A 20,961-nucleotide genomic window follows, 5' to 3' on the forward strand; every position below is an offset into this window, starting at 1 on the left:
AGACTGTGATCGCTCGTGATGGTTCGACAGGGACACATGTACGGCCGTGCATGTAGTCTGTTGACTGCCTTGAGATGAACTGCAGCTTTATGCTATTGTTGCTGCGACGTCCAAAATGTCGAAAGTTAACATGAAAAAAAAAAAGAAAAAAAAAAAAAAAGAAAAAGTAATAAAATTGTATGGGTAATGGGGGCGGGACTAGATAAGCTTTGCTTCTCCCGCTGTCCCTTTCGGTCATGTGTATGAATATAAATGATGATGTATGCAGATGTTGATTACTTGTCATGCCCGAAATAAACGATTCATTCATTCATAAATGTTTTTTGGACATTACTGGATACAGACCAATATGTGTAAACAAAAATACTGGGTATTTACCTGGTTTCTATATGGTGAATTTTAGTGTATTATTGTGTTATAAGCTGGTAATAAGCAGGTAGTTACAGCCCCCAATTACTAGCTATGTACCCAGTAAATATATGGTAACAGAAATGTGTTACTTGGTATTAACCTGTAATTAGAAGGTAAGAACAAGGGCCAAAATACTGGGTAATTACCCAGTAAATTATAAAGCGTTATTATATTAATGCTTAAATTACATTATATTAACGCTTATATTACTTAACGCTAAACTGTAGAACTGCAATCTGGTCATTAAAATGATTACAAATGGGATTTCTTTCTGGTTTTTTTCCTTTGTCCAACATTGGGTTCCTAAATTGGCCCTCAGGTATCAAAACTTTGAGAACCCGTGCTCTAATACAACAATTCATTAATTATGAATCCTCAGAATTTAAAGACAAGTTCACAGCGCTGACACAAACAAACAAAAAAAGTAGAGCAAATAACCAACCTTGTTCTCGCTTCTCAGGACTGAAGGACAAAAAGGATGAATTCATGTGAGAACTCTCCATTCCAAAGCATCAAGCACGATATCTATCAGTGCCAAATAACCATCATCATAATAATAATAATAATACTAATAAAAGAGGAAGATGAAGGCAACATAAAGCTGTCGTCATTCCAGCATCACTGTGAATCATCCAAGCTCTATACGAATGCTCATTTTCCACTCTTATTTATTTATTTATATCCAGAGAGCGAATGATGACGAGAGAGGGAGGAGAGAGAGTGAGGAGATACAGAGAGAGAGAGAATGTAAATGTATTCAACATTATTTGTGTGTTTCACAAGCATTTTTTTTTCATTGAATCTATTTATTATTATGACTTAATTCTAAATATATATTTTGTAATGTGCATCATTACTATATCATTTATATACGCATGTCAAATACCATGTCAAAAATATATGACACAATGAAGTGTTTAAAAAAATAAAAATAGTTTACGATATTCTGCATTTTATTTCAACAATCTATTGTATTGATTTTATATCTTCTTGATTGTCTTGCATTGTCGTTGTTGTATTGTTTTAGTGGCTTTGTGTGTCTGTTTGTTTGTGCTTCCAAACTTGTACTTGCCAATATGACCACCAGAGGCCGCCAGAGGCTTGTTACGTGAACAGGGGTGAAGTCTGCCATTACCGATTGCCTTGTTGTTGATGTCGTGGCAAAAAAAAATCCTATTTTTCTCATGGTTCCTGTATGTATGGTTTTTGCTTGCCACTACTGAAAGGACAAATGTTTGACACGCAGAAGGAGAAAAAATGATTGATGATTATGGTTTATTGTTAAAAAATACTACCTCCCTGAGCGCAACAAATATATTAGATTTACCAACAAATCTCATCCAATATGCTCAAAATATTCAACTTTAATGCAGTTCCTACATTGATTGTATGCATTATATGTGCTTTGTGCATTGAATGTCACCTCAGTCAAACATATTGAAATTCAAAATCAAATAGGCTCAGGTTTGTTGTTTCTTCACCCTCAAATACTGACCAGTTCATAACTCATGTGTTATTTATCACGTGCTCAGCCGATTAGTGAGATTGTGTTTATGTTTTTCTTCTCAGACACTTCTCAGACTCACCATGTAAAGACTGATGATGACAGTAAAAAGTCTCTGCAGAAAAGAACACATTGCTGTAATTACACTGCATTCCTCAAGATGTAAATCCTCCTCTAGGTGTCAGTGTTGTCAAGGTTTTTACTGCGTGTGTTTTCACTGTCACAGATGGACAAAGTCTGTATTAAAAGCAGATGTCCAAAAATAGAAAAGAAAACAAGGAGAGGAGACCAGCTATCCAAAATATTTGGCAAATCTAGTGAAGCCTGATATGCTGGAACTCTCTCTGTCCTTTGTTGTCAATCACCTCAGGGAAAGTTTTCATGTTTTAGGGACACATTTTTGGTTAAAAACCATGCTCGTGGGGACACGTTGACACTGTGAGGACATCATTATAGCAGGCTTAAAGACATTCAAAGGTTGTTTTAAGGGTAAAGGTCAGGTTTAAGGATTTATTTGAGATTATTCAGGGTAGAGCAAAGAGGTTGGTAATTAATTATGTCTATAAATGTGTGTGTGGCTACTTTTAAAGTCATATGCATGAAAATAAATGATAATCTGTATACATCTATATATCTTTGATCTGTCAATATTATCTGCTTGGTTGAAGATGAGTTTGTTATGTTTGATCATTCAGTCTCTGTTCACTGATAGAAGACTAATATCTAATAATAAGGTTGTTTATGTTATTGAGTCTATTTTATCTGATTTCCCAGCATGCTTTATTTCCCCCTAACTTACTATACTACATGTGGTTTCACACTTTATTTAAAATAAGGTAAACACAATAAACACACATGTCAATGCAAAGATAGAACGTAATAAAATAGGGATGTGAATCTGTGGGGGGCTCACGATTCTCGATTCAAACGATTCTCGATTCAAACGATTCTCGATTCAAAAATTGATCCAATGCATAGTGTGTTAAGGCAAATTATGGCATCAAAACAATACAGTTTGTATGAGATAATGTGATTATGTGATCACACAAAGGCAAACTTAAGACAAAAGTAAAAATAAACTGTACACAAATAACACAAACGGGTGTTTTTTCAAAATAGAAACTTAAAAAAAATCGACCCCCATTTCTTATCATTAACAGCACTTTTTGGATATTAAATACAAGTTAAACTTTCAGTTGTCCATTGTCTGGCTTCTTCAGTAGTTGGCTGTGGGCGACAGGACTAAACCATCCGTCTTGACTTGGCCAGAATGTGGACATTCTCCTCTTCAAAAGAGTGTCCCCCTTGTCCTTCAGGTTGAGCTGGAAAGTGGAAGAATCCTGTCCAGATGAGCTGGCTCTTCTAGGTTGTACCAATGCCTTTATAAAGGCCGATGTCCACGTCTCCAGGTGTCCTGTGAACAGTGTTACAGGCGTCTCTTCTACTATTATGCTCAATGGGAAAATTACTTTTTTTGGGTGAGTATTGTTTATATTTTGAGTATTTATGGTTGCAGTACCACGAGTGGCCACTTGGAAAAGTGCAGAGGGGGCGGTGCTCTGTCCAGTTCTTCTGATACATCCATGCAGCAGTCACACAGTGATCGTTGCCTCTCCAGAGGAAACAGGGAGTGGATAGGCACACGATAGGTTTTTCCTTAGTTACGGTGGCGACCTCGAAACGGAATATCCCGAGTGGTGAGTTCCTGTCTCTACATATAAAAGTTGTTCCCTCCGACGACGCAGGCTAAGTCAAGATGAGTAACGTTAGCGGGGGCTAACTGTGCCACTGAGCTAGCAACAACAGCCTGCGCTGTGAAAAACGGGGCTTTTCTTCATTCTCACATTTGCCAACGTAAAGCCAAACAGTAGGCCTGAGGCGCCGAGAAACGCCTTGTGTTTATATGAAAGAGGCAACGTGTTTGTTGTGTTATGCTAATGCCCCGTTTTCCCTTCTGATAAATGAGGCTGGTTAAGTTTGATAGTCATTCTGCATCACAGTTATTCTTACCCGACCGTTAGCCGGTATGCTAGCTCCTGCGAACAGTTTGCTGGAACGGGGTCGATTCTCTTCAACTCGCGTGACATTTGTTTTAAATGGAACAGTGTTTGATAATGCATGTAGAAAAAAAAAGTTTAAATATAACGTTATTTTGAGTCATGAAAAGGTGGTGGACAAGGGATTATTGTTGGTCTGCTCCCTGTCAGACCCCTGTAAGCTTCCCTTGCGTTACATTATCTTTATTATTTATGTCAGCAATGCGCCTTAGTTCGTTTGTTTACAGGGACGATGGTGCTCGTGCCTTTCGGTTGTTTTTAAAACAATTGCTATAGTATATCCTTGATAGCATTTGAAATGATTTGAGGACATCGTCGTTTTCATCTGGATGACTGTCAGAATTAATGGATTTACTGTTAGACAGTTGTATTAGTGCGAACCCATCAAAGCTGTACATTAGCATGTTTGCAAACAATGTAATGGGATAGCCCAGCTTTATCCACTGAGCTAGTGTATCACTGTCAGCTCTACTACTTACCTCTGGTTGGACAAGGTGGTTGTCAACAAAGTCTGTGGGTGTTGTCACTGATTGTTGTCAAAGCCCTCTTGTTCTCAAAATAATACTTCTAAGAGAAGCAGCAACAAGAACATATTGTACGCCTAAACCACCATCGGAGAGGACCATTAGTATTTCTGGGAAATTGTATGCCTCAAGAAGTTTAATCAACTAAATATCATTGTATAATTTTAAGTAAACAAAGTGTTTTACTTGGTCTGAGTGTAATGTCAGGTGTGTTTCAGACAGAGGACTCTCAGCCACCTGAAATACTGTCCTGAGCTCTCTTCCAAACAGGATCAACAACAGTAGTTTGCAACACAAGAACATATTTATGATGCAAAATACAAACAAAATATACTAACCCTTGAAATAACTCATTATGACTTAGTGGCGGGTGGTGTTCATTTTCGTGAATGAAACTATGGCCGAAATGTTTGTCAATGACCCCCTTTTCACAGACGGAAGCGAGACGTCAAGTAAATAAAAATAAAATCGATGTGACAAAAACTATGACGAAATCTACTGACACTGGCAACGAATAAAAACTAAATGAAAATGAAAAAAGGGAGGAACTGGGGAGATAAACCCACCAGAAGAGTGGAATAATAAGAAGTGATCCTATCAGACTAATCTTTGTCAGGCACGGAGGTTAGGTTGATCTACCCAGATGTCAACACAGAGGACACGCGAGGAAGGCGGCAGAAATGACAGTGTTCGGGAGAAAGAGGAGTGACAACATATGGTCGCGTACAACGTTTCAGAAGGAAAAACTCTTTGTAAACCATTTGGAGACAAATCAAAAGGAAAAAGCACAACAATCCTGAAGCTGTATTTTGAGGCGAGTTGTCCAGAAATCTCCAAATATTCAGTAAAGACATACACTAACGCTCAGCTGTTGTACTGTCGCTCAATCTAAGATGTAGTTCAATCCGAAACAAACTACCAACTGAATTTTAAATAAAAAATGTAAATTGACCTGGTGAAGATAATAACTCAAAGTGTAATGTTTCACTGTCTACACATTTATTTCATATCAAAACAGTTATACCTGTGTTGTATATTCAAACATTAATAATAACAACATATGAATAGATAGGATGATGGAGAAGCATTTAAATAATACAAACAAACCCATTAAATTAAAGCTAGACTGAAACATATCAGATGACTAAAATATCTCTAAAATCAAATGGTATGTTTGTCATAAGACTAGAACTAAATCGATCAAATTCAGATTAGGGCCTGATAAAGGCTAGGGTCAGCCCTGACTGTGGTATAGATGGTGACTACAGTACAGTACAGTAGTGAGAGGGGACTTTGACAGAGGGAGGAGCTGCAGTCACAGCAGCAGCAGCAGCAGCAGTTCTGTGGAAGGAAGCGGAAATAAGCCTTATGCTAGCAGCTACATTCAGGCTCCGAGGACGGGCTGTAAGCGACAGCAGACACACAGTGATTGTTGCCTCTCCAGAGGAAACAGGGAGTGGATAGTCACACGATAGGGGTTTCGTTAGTTACGGTGGCGACATCGAAACGGAATATCCCGAGTGGTGAGTGCCCCCGTTGCTTTCTCCTGACATAAAAGTTGTTCCCTGTTTGCTTTGACGACGCAGGCTAGTCAAGTTGAGAAACGTTAGCGGGGCTAACTGTGCTACTGAGCTAGCAACAACAGCCTGCGCTGTGAAAAAAGGGGCTTTTCTTCCTTCTCACATTTGCCAACGTAAAGCCAACCAGTAGGCCTGAGGCGCCGAGAAACGCCTTGTGTTTATTTGAAAGAGGCAACGTGTTTGTTGTGTTATGCTAATGCCACGTTTTCCGTTGTGATAAATGAGGTCGGTTAAGTTTGATAGTCATACTGCATCGCAGTTATTGTTACCCGACCGTTAGCCGGTATGCTAGCTCCTGTGAACAGTTTGCTGGAACGGGGTCGATTCTCTTCACCTCGCGTGACATTTGTTTGAAATGAAACGATGTTTCATAATGAAAACCGTATGTAGCAGAATATTGAAATGTAACGTTATTGTGAGTCATGAAACTATGGTGAACAGTGGATTATTGGGATCCCTCTCAGACTGACGCTTCCCCTTTTCATTACATTACCTTTACTATTTATGTCAGCGATGCGCCTTATTTCGTTTGTTTACAGCGACGCTGGTGCTCGTGCCTTTCAGGTTGTGTTTAAAACCGCAAATAATGGCTACAGTATTGGTTTATAAACAGTAATGTTATCAATCGATTATCCTTGATAGCATTTGAAATAAATTGAGGGGATTGTCGCTTGCATCTGCATATGGTCTGTGTTTGACACTCTCCTGCTGTCATCTGGATGGCTGTCAGATTTAATGGATCTACTGTTAGACAGTTGCATTAGTGTGAACCCATCAAAGCTGTACACTGGCATGTTTGCAAACAATTTAATGGGATAACCCGGCTTTATCCACCAAGCTAGTGTATCACTGTTAGCTCTACTACTTACCTCTGGTTGGACAAGGTGGTTGTCAACAAAGTCTGTGGGTGTTGTCACCAATTGTTGTCAAAGCCCTCTTGTTCTCAGAATAATACTTCTCAGAGAAGCAGCAACGAGAACATGTTGTCAGCTTAATTTAGGCCTACAATATGTCAGTATAGTACATACAGTAAAAGTAGTTTAGTAGTAGTGTTTTAGTTGGTGTCGGGTGCATTTCCAGCAGCCTTTGTTTGTGCGAGTTTTCAATTTGTGCTTAAATAATCCAGAAAGGAAACAAATCTAGAAATATGGTTTACAAGCTTTTACATTTGAGGTATACAATTTATCAAAAAGAGTAAATTTGAATATGTGCAATGGAAATTCAGTGACAAATGTAGAAATCATGGGACAGTGCAGCTTCCACATTTCACGGCAGTGGAAAGATGTCGGACATGATTGAGGAGAGGAGTGTGTGGACTCCTTACAACAAGCGCATTTTGCAATGCTGTATTTGTTATTATCAGTCTTGTCTTGCCCTCTGCATCAAGATACATCTTTATAGCATGCTGAACACTAAAATTTGTTCTGCCGACCATTTATTGATGAAGTATAGCCAGTTTTCACTGCCCAGCAGGGGTTTTGAACACGTGTAACTGCACATTTTCTTTGACTGAATGTTTAAAAAATTGGGTGAAAAGTTTTTGAAACATTTTATGGAAAACTGATCATTGTTTCTTGTTTGCAGGTGACACACTGTGACCTTTATGTGAGGTCTAAGCCCTAAAGAAACGGGTCACAGACGGGAGGAGAGACTCGGAGAGAAGCTTTTGACCAGAGAAGTCAGGATAAGTTTTTATTTTTTATTCTGTTCCTGAAACACACAGCTGCAACCAGCAGTTTTCTACCAAGCCACAACCACCATGGAGGCCATTGCCAAATATGATTTCAATGCAACTGCTGAAGACGAACTTAGTTTCAAGCGTGGAGATGTCCTTAAAGTAAGTGAGAACTATTTGATCATAGATCAGTCATATCAAGTCTATATTATATACCAATTGTATAATACAACAAGACAATAGCAGAATAAGAGCACAGCTGTTGCCACTATTAATGGATCGATGTTCACTTTTAAATAACCATCCACCATAAATACTGTTGTATTATTTTCTCATGTAAAATGTATATTACATGAGGAGGAGTGTGAGAAAGTGGGCTTGAGAAATGATGACTTAAATATGAGTTCTTATTAAATATGCATACAAAAGGTCTAACGACTGTACTTTACCCTTATTTTGTGGCCAACTGTCTTGATGGAAAATCTCAACCTTTTTACCAGATGGCAGAGTTCCAGGCTGGATGTTAATGGGAAATACCACAGAATCCCCCCCCCCCCCTCCCTTAATTGACACCATTAGAGAGACATCATTAGATGTGCCTTGGTAATTTAGACATCTCTGAATATGATTTTGTGGTACATAGTGGGTGTTCTACATTTCAAAAGGTTAAGTTTCACTTCTTCGTTCTCATTAGTTCTAGCACTTTGCTGCTCTCAGTTCTTGATTTGTTGCCTTCTTTGAATAATGCTTTTCATTTTAAGCTCCGTTGCCCAGAGCTACTGTATGTCTGGCTACATAGAAAACACAAGGAAGGTGTCAAGTAAAACATTATTCATTTTCATTACTTTGCCACTGTGCTGCGACACTAATCTTACATTATCAGTAATTTTGTGACTACAGATCTATATAATATCAGATCTGTACGACCCTTGTGTCAGTATATTTCCATGACATTAGAACAACAATATTGTATAAGTCAGACTAAAATTGGATTTTTAAATGCAGGACAGAAATACATATTTTTGAATTTTCACTATGGTCAAGTCAAGCAAGTTACTCACCAGGTTGTTCAAGTGTTTCTCCTATATCTGGTCAAATGTATTGTTTTTTTTTAACTTTGTCGTAGTCCCTTGAAGAGACGTCATAGAGGCAGGGATACTGTTGCCAAAGTTCAATGAATTGTGTCACGATTCCACATAACAGCAGCAGCATCCCTCTTCCTCTCTGTCATGTTTATATCCGTATGTTATGACACATCCTATTGGTCATTGTCCAGGAGCATGTCGTAGGAGATGTCTGACTATCATCTGACAATCTCTTCTTCAATTATGATACATTACACATCTGTTCAATGCTCCCGGCATTCATAACATTCATAAGCATAACGTTAACGAAACGTAGATTGCGAGTGCATCACCTGAGATGCGTGTTAATAGCAGGACTGAATAAATTAAGATAATCATATATCCAGGCCACCTATCAGGCTGAACACTGCTTGTGTACCGTCTTCAAAGCTACAAAAATGCTTTGCAGGTTATTTCTGCTGAGAGACTGAATCAGAAACAGGAAAAGAAAGCCCTCGTTTGTTGGCTGGTTTGCACATAGGAACAGATAACCTTTTTTGAGCGAAAAGGCAATGTTTGTCAGAAACCACCCCCCACATTTCTTTCATCATCTTTATCATGTCTTCCTCTTTTGTTCCTCTTTGCGATAGTTGTACATTAGTCTGAATGTTCCCCCTAGGTAATATTTGAGAAACAGGATGGAACAAGCCCCTGTCACTAAAACACAAGACTACATGGTGGAACCACAATAAATTATATTTTTATTGGTCAATTAGGCTACAGCATAGTTTTTTTCACTTTGTTTTGCTTCACTCAGTGCTGAATAGTTTTCACGTATTGCCACAATAACACCAAGAAAAGGCTGAATTTATTGCAAAGAGAGACTCACAAAATCACATAATGAATTGTCAGCATGTATACACTCCCAAATTGTGGATGGTTCACCTGGGGTTAACCGTGACTCCATTACTTAAACGTTAGTGGCTGATTCAAAGAAATAATTAGGCTTCTAAAGAAATTGCCACATCAGTTTGTTCTCCCTTGCACTTTATCTTACTTTGTTCTTTTTTCTTTGCACTTATCTTTTTAGAGCAGTTGGACATTTGGTTACGTAACCGATCCCCAGGTCCCAGAACATAACAATAACATAGCAAATGTCTCTGTCACTTTGCAACAATTCCATGAATAAACAGCACTGTTTCAATTCATATACATCACACATGCTTATTTACCCAGTCCTGTACAATGTGCAATATGGTAACACTTGTAAAGGTACATCTAAAAGAAGACTTTCATGAGGTGGAGTGTGTTGCGTTGTGGCTTCTTTGCCAACACTAGTGCTGTCTGTCTGCTAATACTAATACGAAACAGCTCTGCTCTCAGGACAAAGGGTTCCTCTCATGAGAGAGCACAGCTCTGTTCGGGCTTTGCTTCTGTGTAGCATCCTTTACTTAAGAAGAGCGTGGCCATACTACTGGCACCAGCCCTCATGTTGGCATTTAGGCTGATCAGCTTTTTTGGAATTTCCCTTTATCATTCAACATTACACTTGTAATGAGGATTATTTGTAGATACAATGATGAGCAGCAGTGATCACAATTGCAAGGACATTGATCTTTGTCAATATTTGCATTTGGTAGATGCAGATGAAAAGAAAGCAGTGTGAACAAATTGTTGCTATGGGCCCTTAGTGCACTATGTAGGAGTTATGATCAATATCAGCAGTACAGTAAGAATTGGTGTGACTCAGTAATTCAGAGTGTGTTGGTGAAGGCCAAATATTAGACACCACCAGCTTAAGTTGAGTGCAAGAGAGCTGCTGCTCTCAGAAAAGGCCTTTTTATGTAAGCCTATATCTAATGGTCTGCCACTTAGGGGATGAAAAAATGCTGTTTTGGGGCCACGGTGTTGTGTCAATCTATTTAATCATTATATTAAACGGGTATAAGAATGTTCTTCAAAACCGGAGAGAAGATGATTCTTGGACAAGGAAAATTGTGGGTTGAGGATAGGGCTTCATCTCACAATTATTGTCATGGTAAATAAATATGTCAGTAATTTCCTTGATTAACTGTTTAAGTCGTTTTGTCCATAAAATTAGGTAAATTGTCAACCGGTGTTATCCATCCCTCAAAATATTGACGTCCTTCATAGAAGAGAAAATAAGCCAGAAAATAAAAAGCTGATTATCACAGAACATATATTTATTTCATTAAAAAAACATGGGAAACAATTAAATCATCCAGATAGCTACCAATTAATTCCATATTTGATTAATAGTCTGTTAATTGTTTAGTCGCTGAAGCCCTATCTGAGAATTTGATTTTTTTTAAATTTAGGTTGATTGGTAGTGTTGTTTGATTTCTGCTTTAATTAATGTGCGACCACACTCTTAAAGGTGCCCCATATTCTATGTCAGTAATCAGGTTCCACACCTGTAGGCAGCTATCAAGCACTTTGTCTCTGTGACTCATGCAGACCAGACCAGACTCCCCTTTTAATTTTCAGCCTTGACTCATACACCAACATTAGCAGCACAACACACTGACATTACAACACAGGCTACAGGCCCACATCAGATTTTCCTTCATATGACAGATTCTGAGAATGTTGATAAAATGGAATGGAATACATATCTGTTATAATTAAGGTTACACTTTCCTTCAGTCATGTCAACACATTTGCTTTCCCTCCTTATCTTTAGGTGGCACAAGTAGCTGCAGCTACTTTCCGGTTTTATCTTTACAAACAGTTTAACGCTGTTAAACAGTTTCAACTTCTCTCTAAATCTCACTCTAAACATAGATTTTGTTGTTTTGTTTGATGCATTAACTACTAATATAGAAATGCCGCATAATTTGTAAAATATTTTGCAGTAAGATTTTGTAGGCCCATGACTAATTTGCATAGTGGTTTCACAACATGATTTCCCATCATGCGTAGACAAAAAATGGGGAAGGTGATGGTTTGAAGAGTTATCTTAAAGTTAACTCCTGTATTTGTCAGGTCTGTACATGCACACTTTTTAACATTAGCACTCGACATATCGACTTGGAAGTGAAGGTGATGACCTATGATTCCAGCACTTGAACAGATCAGGATGGCTGTAAAAATCAATAAACTATTAATCTTTTATCACATCCACAACTGTCTCTTTTGTCATGAGAGCCAGTGTAAGGTTTTAAAGTCAAACTGCTATATCCCTAGTCGTCTGTTACAGACCACATAGTTGTTTGACCAGTGTGATAATCAAATCAGCGGTTTTCAACGATGTGTTTATATTTTTATCTTTTGCAGTTTCAGTCTTGTCACATGATTGTGTTTCGCAAGCCCAAGTGTTGTAAAGTATATTTCAGTAGATTAGTCCAATCTTATTTTGGTGTTTTTTCTATGTCTGAAAACAGATCTGCAAAAAGAGGCTACAGTCAAGGGTGGCCATTGTCCGTGGAACTGTGCACTTGTCATTTCTTACTTAAATAATTTAAGATTAACAGCGCTGCTAGCTGACAGAATTAACTCCCATCAGCAGATCTTTGACCCCCTGACCACCTTAAAGAATGTGTGTTTTATGTGAAGTGCATTTGAAGTTACTATTAGTCACCTAGTGAGGGGGAAAGGCCACTTTCATGTCCTAGGAAATGTTACAAATGCTACATGCTTCCCCAAACATTATGGAGCCCAGTATGAGCTAGCGCTTTGCATCAGTTTTAAAGTTATGTCTGAACTACCATTAGTTTTGTCCTTTTGTATCTATGTAACCTCACATTAATGCTACAGCCTAGCTGTTCTCACATCCTGTTTGACATGTCTTCCTACCCCCTGCAACTTCCTGTGTCTCCACAGCAAACTCCAGCATGTGTGCATCTACCACACTATAGCATCTACTGTGAATCTACACAGAGTAGCACATGCATGCTTGGTGCTTTCTGACAAACATTTAGCATTTCCCTTCATGGAGATTATCAGCTTGTGATTGACATCTTGTTTTACCTAACCAGGGGTTGTGTTTTACAGGAGGGCAAAGCTTTTAGTCTGTTACTTCAACACTTTTTCTGTAGGTCCACCACCCTTCTCCTGATTAACGGTTCCCTCTTCGCCTATTATTGCATTGGGTATTGATTTCCCTTTTCTATCCACTTGACCACTGAAGAGAGGAGGAGATGTCTCAGTGTTGCCTTTTTTATGTCTAAGATCTTCAATAAAAATCACAAGCCTTCATTAGAGTCTGATCTGCAAACCCCAAAATCCAGCCTTTTGGTTCATTTCCTTTCCCAACACTTTCTTTACTCACGATCGAGTCAGCAGTGGTTTTCTGTAGATTCCTTGGCTGGCTCTGTGAAGCAACCACTCTGTTTACTGGAGCTGTGGGTCAGTAAATCGCTGCTAGGTTGCCCATTAGGCAGTTTTTTGATAAAGTTGAAACTCACCCCACTTACTCTGCCAAAGGCGTTGTAGGATCTCACTGGAGTCCAAGAGATTGTGTGTTTCGAGTTCACATTTGCATAGAAGCAGACTATTGTTTTAATTAACTGCAGAGTCTCTAAAGAGGGAGCTTGGATAAGAAAATTTAAAACTCCCAATTGTCTCTGTTATTCTTGATATAATTTGTTTGGTTTCATGTGAAAAAGCTGGATGTTTGGTCCACACTAACGGGAGGTACTGAGGGTACTAGTGTGGAGAGTGTAGTGGATTATAAAAAAGGAATATGAAGGGCAGAATAACCACTCGATGAATCCTTGGTATATACCCTTTAATTTCAGTGTCAAAGAGCCTATAGTTACCTCTTCCTCCTATTACCTGTATGCTGCTGTGAGCAGCTTCAATAGAATATGGAACTGCAAATATTGCCATAGCTCAGTCATGCAGTGACGTTTGTTTGCAATAACCCTTTGTGCCTTTCTACCTTCTCTTCATTCGCTTATTTGGTTTGTCGATTTTGAAGAAACTGCTCCTGTGTCAACATATGGCAGCAGGTCAAGCCAACTGACACTGATTTGTCTCAGCAACTACCTACTCTGACTTAATAGCTGCCCAGCTGTTGAAGATTTAATATGGCAGCACTCATGACTGTGTGGAAGCCTATGTGGAAACCTGCTGTCTTGAATTGATACTCTTCTCTCACTCTATTTCTGTTCTTTGCTCATACGTTTGCCAGGACGGTCAATGACGGCATGTAGACTTTATGCAAAGAGCAGCAGTTCAGTGTCAGCAGTACAGCCACTTTTAGGGACAAGTAGTTGGCATGAAACGGAGTCTAAAGCTCTCTATGTTTCAGTCATGATCAGAAATGGATGGTTTGGTCTCTTAAAAATAGAAAAGATCCAAAAAATGCGTTTCAAGATCGTCATCACTACATTATGTGAAATATCTGAAAATGAATTGTTCATTATAAAGTGACTTTCAATTGTTGTTTTTTGTTTTTAAATAATAGCTTGACATAAACCATGCTTTTCTTGTTGACTACTCCTTGATTTACCAGAGTGGGTACAGAGTGGCTAGAAACAGAGCAGTTTTGATGTTGTTCCCAAGTGCTTTACTTGAGCCCTTACTCTCAACTCCTTGTTCACTAATTAGACTGTACATCCCAAAGGACAGAGGCACCACACTCTTATTCTAAAATTCACTGTAGGCAAGTTGTGTAGGATATTTAATCAGCTATCTAAAGCAGAAGTGGGGACAGCTAGTCTTTGATCACCACTTCATGACATATACTTCCTATTGATGTCATCATTCTCCGTCAGGCAGTCTTTACCAGTGGGAAGAGAAACCGTCATTAAGACGGAGATGACATTTTCATCACAGTATTTGTTCTTGCTCTGATAATTTCAGCACAAAACTGGATATTTTCTGAAGGAGGAGTGTTTTAGATGCAGGTACATAAAATGGGAACAAAAGAAAAAATCGGTGCACTGTGGGAATGAAAAGACGGCTACCCCTTTCAGTAGATGAATGGTGTTTGACAAACAGGCGTTTAGCTAGCCAGCTACCGCATATGGAGGATAGTGAACTCGGCATTATAAAACATAGATAGTTTGGCTGCTATGAAAAAGAGATGGCCTCATTTTATGTTATTTGCCCCGGAGGAGTTTTCCTAGGCCGATCACAAGAAGCGTGGTTCTTCAGTGTGCCTCCGTCATCTTCTTTTGCTCTCTTTCGTCTTGTTCTTTCTCACTCGCACATCTTCTGATACTTCTCTCACTTTTGCCATTTATATCTCGATCCGTCTTGTGTCGCTTCTTGTTTTGAAGTCTTTTCTTGCTCCATCTGTTTCTTTTTTCCTCACTGGTCTAATTCTCTGTTGCAGGGTGTTGAGTCAGAGAGCTGTAATTAGGCCTCACTCCTTCTCATCCCCACCATCACTCCCTCATGATGTGCCATAAAGACACTGACAGCTGTATTTAAACCAAAAGTTCATTCTCTCTCTCTCTCTCTCTCTCTCTCTCTCTCTCTCTCTCTCTCTCTCTCTCTCTCTCTCTCTCTCTCTCTCTCTCTCTCTCTGTCTTGTGGGTTTTTTCCCTTCTCTACTGAACTTCAGTTCCCACTCAGCAGCAGAGTGAAAAATAGCTTGAAATATGTCAAAGGATGATTTGGCTCATGTTTAATATATTATAATTACTAGTTTGATATGGCCTTGGTGATCTTTATTCCATGACAGGATGAATCCTCAACTTTTCGTTTATGCTGACTTTGTACTCTGTATCTTGCCAGCAGTGGTTAGTTCACGTCACTACCAAAAGCTTGCGCTGGCATCAGATGCTAAATCGCCTTAAGAGTTGTTCCTAAATACACACGACTGGCAACGCTGTTGCATGTTTTTAGTGAACACCAGTTTTTGTTATTTTATAAAGCTGGGGCCATTAGAGGCTGTTGCCAAGGCGAACAGCACTGAGCATTTAAGCTGTGATAATTAACAGCATACTGTAAGAGAGGACCCCCTCCTAGTCAAACTGATGAGAGGAGCCAGGGCAAGCCAAATGTTTTCTTCCATATCAGTTATCATACTTCTGCTATTCAAGTTTCTCACCCATATGGTTTGGCTGATGGGTTCTTCATCTTTTCAGGCATTATAGTTTATTCAGTCTTCATGAGATTGTGTTTATTACAGAGTAACCTTCTGATCTGCTGTTGCTTAATCCTGTGTCTTACTTTTGGGTTAACCAGTCAGGCGTTTGGAGATTATTAAAACAATTAGGCCAAATTATTAATAAGAAGTAAATAATATAGCATTTAGCTAGTCTGAAAATTGATTACAGGTCGAAGTTGTAAAGTGTTTATTGTCTTTTATTAAACAAAATTGAATATGTTTGGCTTTTTGACAAAATAGCACACCAGGTGAAAAATAGTGAGTTTAACTCGTACAACATGTGTATGTAATGCTCCAGCATGACTTGAATAAACATTCCGTAACTGACCTTTTGCAGATATTGTCAACAAACACAGGTTTTACCAGTAAAATGCAATTGTTTACATATCCAATATAAACAGTTTTTTCATAATTTTCCTCTGCTAGGTGTCCAACATTGACACATTGGTTCAGTGGAATAATATGCTTTTGAAGCTACAATGTAGTTCTATCTCCTTTATATGGGAAGCTCCCCATGTGGTAATAGCCTTGAGCATCACATTAATTAAAAAAGTGTTAAAAGCTCTTGTTTCAGAAAACCCTGTCTAATCCTATCAGTTTTTCTGCATTAGGGTGGCACTCAGTGCCTCCATGGCTATGGCCTTCCTGAGCTGAGCGTTCAGCTTCCCTGCTGGGAGCAAATGGGGTCAAACTCATTTTGACAGCTATTGTGGTTGTTCTGACTCTACCCTGCTAGGCTGAGTAAAAAAAAAAAAAAAGCAGGATTTTCTGAGTCCATGCAGCCCCCCTTCCCCCCCAACCCATCACTCCTACAGCCCGCTGTGATGTTAAAGCCGTCTCTGTCCATGTCATCCCTGCTTTTGAGAGGCATATGTTGTCAGGTGATGTATATTCGTAGCTGGATTTAGCCAAATAAATTTGCTCAGTCAAATCTCAACCCAAAGGTCCTCCTCCCCAACATGAAACAGTACTGATGGCTGAATTAGTTTGTCTCGTGTGGGAGATCTGCAGCCTCTGTTGGGGTCAAACCTGCTGCCAATATGTCAAAATACCAGGCTTCAAATTCCATTCCTGCAGTGCAGCTTCACAGTCTGTACTAATGCACACGCACATAGATGTGGTCATGTAATTGTGCATTATTTTGTGTTTATTTGTTTGATTTTTCAACTTTAGTCTTTGGGCCCGGCCCACCTCCTGTGGCCCTTCCCCAGTGTCTGCACATTCATTTTTAGGTTTTATGGCTCATATGCTACATTAATTTACAATGACGCACTTTCTTATCTGATCTTTCGGATTCTGTGGAGCTACAGTCATATTTGTTTTTGTGTAAACCAAACACATTTGTTCTATTTGCATCAATTCTTACCACTAGCTACATACGAATTTTTCGTTTTCCTGATACACTCTTGTTATAATCATTTTCTGTGGTGTGATAAGATAACCAAGTGGTGTTTGATGTTGTCACGGTTTACCACCTGAAGAGCAAATAAGCTCATGTGGTTTGGTCAGGTCTATCAAAGCTGGCAGAGCTATCAAACTTTGGCCCGAGGTTCTGTTGAATCTTTAGCTCGTCTGTCTTTATATCTGGCTGACCTGCCGGCCACATGCTGAGATTAACTCACGCTCCAGAGTAATCCCTGTCCCTGATTTAGTACAATCCCATGTGGACCGTGCATACACAAGGTCTATGTAGCATCTTGTTTTCTCTACCCCCACTATCAATCTTACTACAGCTCACTTTCTTCCTCCATCTTGTGTTTTGTAAGGTGGCCGTATAACCACCTTATGCAGTAATTGGCTTTTTTGGTTATTGCTATCTTCATTTTTAGATGACCAAAACAAAGTAAGGATATTAATCTGATCACCGCACTGACAGTCCTTCCTTTTCTGCTCTTCTTTGGTGTTAAAGCTGCAGTGCATAATCTATTCATCCTCTGATTGGTTTTCATGCACTGAAACATTTGAGCTCAGTCAAGCAGTACTATCAGACCTCACATTTGTGTGTATATACTGACAGTGCATGGGTGGGGATTTATCCTGTCACTGCTGAATGGCTGGGTCTCTCCAGCAGTAGAATTTGTGTCTAATACTTTTGTTTTCAGTTTCACTTGAACCTGTTTAAAAGCTGTCTCACTTTAATAGAGCCGTGTTGCTTTTGCCTCCGTCAGTCTCGACATTAAACGACTCACTTCCTGTCTGCAGCACATAGACGATACCAGACGACAGGAGAAGTAAACATGGCTATACTGAGAAACAAGGTTTTGTGGCACTTTTTTGGCTTAATCAGCATCTTTTGAACCCATTTGGCAATGGTTGAGGATATTTGTTTATATTGAGTTATAATAAGTTTTACAGTTTTAATGGGGAACATGGACATAAATACTAAATCTGGGATTATTTCATGATCCCTACAGAAGCTTCTTACTGACCCATCGGTATCAAGTGGAAAGTACCTCTGTACTTTTCTAGTCATAATTTCTGTTCCTCTAAATAAAGAAAAATCCTTTAATGTGATTATAGGATGTGAGTTGACTTTTTATTTGATGGCAGGATAAAAGAAGTGAAATCTTATTATGTTTCATAGGTTTCGCCACAACTGCTTAATCAGCTCTAGTGTCACGACAAGAGGGCTTTGGAAGAGTACTAATGATTATGAAACAGAAGATAAAGATACTGCTGGTTTTAGAGACATGTACTGAATTACTAATAGTGGATCTGGCACTTGTGTCACCTACACATGTTTGTCACACATGGATCTGTGGGTGGAAGTGCCATCTCTAATATTTTAGTGTGAGTATTTGAAAGCGAAAGAAAGGGGGAGGAGGTAGTCTGCTGTGGCAGCTGTGGAGGAGATAATCCCCAGTCTGAACCTTAGCCTCTCAAATACAAACTCTTACAACTATTGTGGCTCAATCAGATTAAAAATACAAAAAAAATGAGAGAGAGGGAGGGAATGTCTGTCATCCACAGAAGTGCTATAACACAATGCTGGCTCAGCTTGGAACAAAGAGACAGAGCTCGTTCTCACACAATGCTGTGGTTGTCTCCTCTTTGTGGATAAAAAAAAAGGCTGCCAGACAAGCAAATATTTTATTTCTGCTTTTCTTCATGGGCTGAGAGCCTCCAGATGACTGCATAAGCAAAAGTTCAAATGTCCATCTGAAAATGGACTATTTTCAATAGGCTTTATTGGATACATTTTCAAAGCATTCAATTTCTTATATAATTTCAGAATAAAGGTCTGAAAATGTTATACAGGCTTAAGCAAAAGTGTTCTAGAAACTGACTTTAAACAATTTGAAATACTATAATAGTTAAATGTGGGAAGGATGGGTAAATTTAAGCATGTGTGTATTTATATTATGTTAATTTTGAGTTGAAGCAACTATTTAACATTTTTGTAAAAACAAATCCTTACTTATGTGTTGACCAGCGGTCACGCTATTTACTTTTTAGTGGTCCGTCACTTTGACAAACAGGGTTGTAAAGATTCCGTCATCGTCCATTTTAATGGTAATGAAACATTTTATAGAGCCCCTCTGGTGACATTTGATTTAAAAAAAAAATTATAATAATAAAATTAACACTGCCAAAAAATACACCCCTTTTGTATTTTATTTGGGATAAAATGGTGGTTCTCATATTATAAAGGGATGTCTTCTAGCATATGAGATTAAATTTCACATCTCTAACAAGCTTCATAGCTATATAAGATGTGGGGTGCGAATCTCGGCAGCTGTACCACCAGCACTGCCGAAAAATGCATCCCCGTTTTATTTTATTTTATTTTGTAGAGCCTTTAGAATGAAATGGTGGTGCTCATGTTATATTTGGGTGCGACGGGGTCATTTGATTTGATTGTATTGGTGGCCTGTAAGTGGTTAGTGAAGGTGTTGTGTGTATGAATTATGTGAAGTTACAGTAGATCGCCCTCAATGTTCAATCTGTCAAAAATGATGGAGCGCCTTCGGATCTTTCCGTCCTGGTAGAAATAAATTTGCCAATGATGGAGAATTCTCGGTTAATGCGGCCCCAGGTGTTGACTGAGAGGAACAATTTCTGCACTGTAAATGTCAAGCTCCAGCCAGCAGCTGGTTAGCTTACTGTCACTTTGTTCAAATAAATGTTGGATAACTGTTTGCCTAGCACCGTAACTTTCATGAGTCTCCACTGGTTGCCTAGTAACTGCTTTTATATACGTAGCAGCGATAGTATGTCAAGTAATCTGCGAAGAAATAGCGTATCTTTGTTTATACACTAAAATTTCTGTGTGATAACATGTGGCCAACATCTTATCTGTCTTTGCACCTGAATATTAAAATGGCAGTGAATCATTCTCTTTTAAATGGGAGTATAAAATGGTGGCATCTCTTCCTCCTATTGGTCTGACCTTTCACTGGTCAGTTAGTTGCTCATATGTCCACATGGACTAGTTAACATGAGGAAACCTGAAGTGAGTGCAAAATAGGAAGTTCCTCTTGTGTCCTATTGTAACTAACTAAGAATAATTAAGTTCTTTAAAACCTGTATGATTGATATTCTGGTTATAGACAACTAACTTGTTTTGGCACGAACACTATCAAGTTTTGTTAGCGTAAATGTTTTTATGTACAGTATTATTGTGTTCAACTAATTCATCATGACCGAAAACATCAGTATAAGGATTTATTTCATATAGATGTCAGCAAGGTTTTACTATGTAATGTTATAGGTTTAAATGATATCAGCAAATACAGTACAATGCACAACAACCCCCGCAACCCTCAAGTGGAGGATAAAGTGGTAAAAAATGGATGGATATACTCCAGTATATAGCTCCAGTACAAACAGTAGCTTATGTTTGAACCTCCTGTAAAATTTACAAACATATTAACAATTCAAATAAGCTCAGGGGTGTATGTATATTGCAACACCAGTTGTGCTCTATTATTAACTATGGTTGTCAACAGGGCAATTATTTAAGCTTACAGGAGTTCATGTAGGCTGGTGTCACATTATGTGGTCTGCCGCATTGGTCCAGGTGTTAAAGGTCCAGTGTGAGATTATCATATCGTATAATAAT

The 20,961-nt window shown here is 38.8% G+C and overlaps 1 protein-coding gene across 2 annotated transcripts in view; it reads left to right on the forward strand.

Annotated features, from left to right (window-relative positions):
• Positions 1–3,532: 3,532 nt before the first annotated feature.
• The window catches only part of grb2b (growth factor receptor-bound protein 2b), a 28,747-nt gene continuing 11,318 nt past the window's right edge, over positions 3,533–20,961 (forward strand). Inside the window, exons 1-2 of one of the 2 annotated variants that reach the window (XM_083897050.1) lie at positions 3,533–3,612; positions 7,661–7,913. In XM_083897050.1, the coding sequence (XP_083753176.1) occupies positions 7,836–7,913 (78 nt within the window). In that variant the 5' untranslated portion in view covers positions 3,533–3,612; positions 7,661–7,835. Of the gene's footprint in view, positions 3,613–5,908; positions 6,020–7,660; positions 7,914–20,961 lie in introns of those variants that run through there. The other variant, XM_083897049.1, reaches the window with a different exon arrangement.

Source organism: Microchirus variegatus, assembly GCF_963457635.1.
Source record: "Microchirus variegatus genome assembly, chromosome: 10".
Lineage (NCBI taxonomy): Eukaryota > Metazoa > Chordata > Actinopteri > Pleuronectiformes > Soleidae > Microchirus > Microchirus variegatus.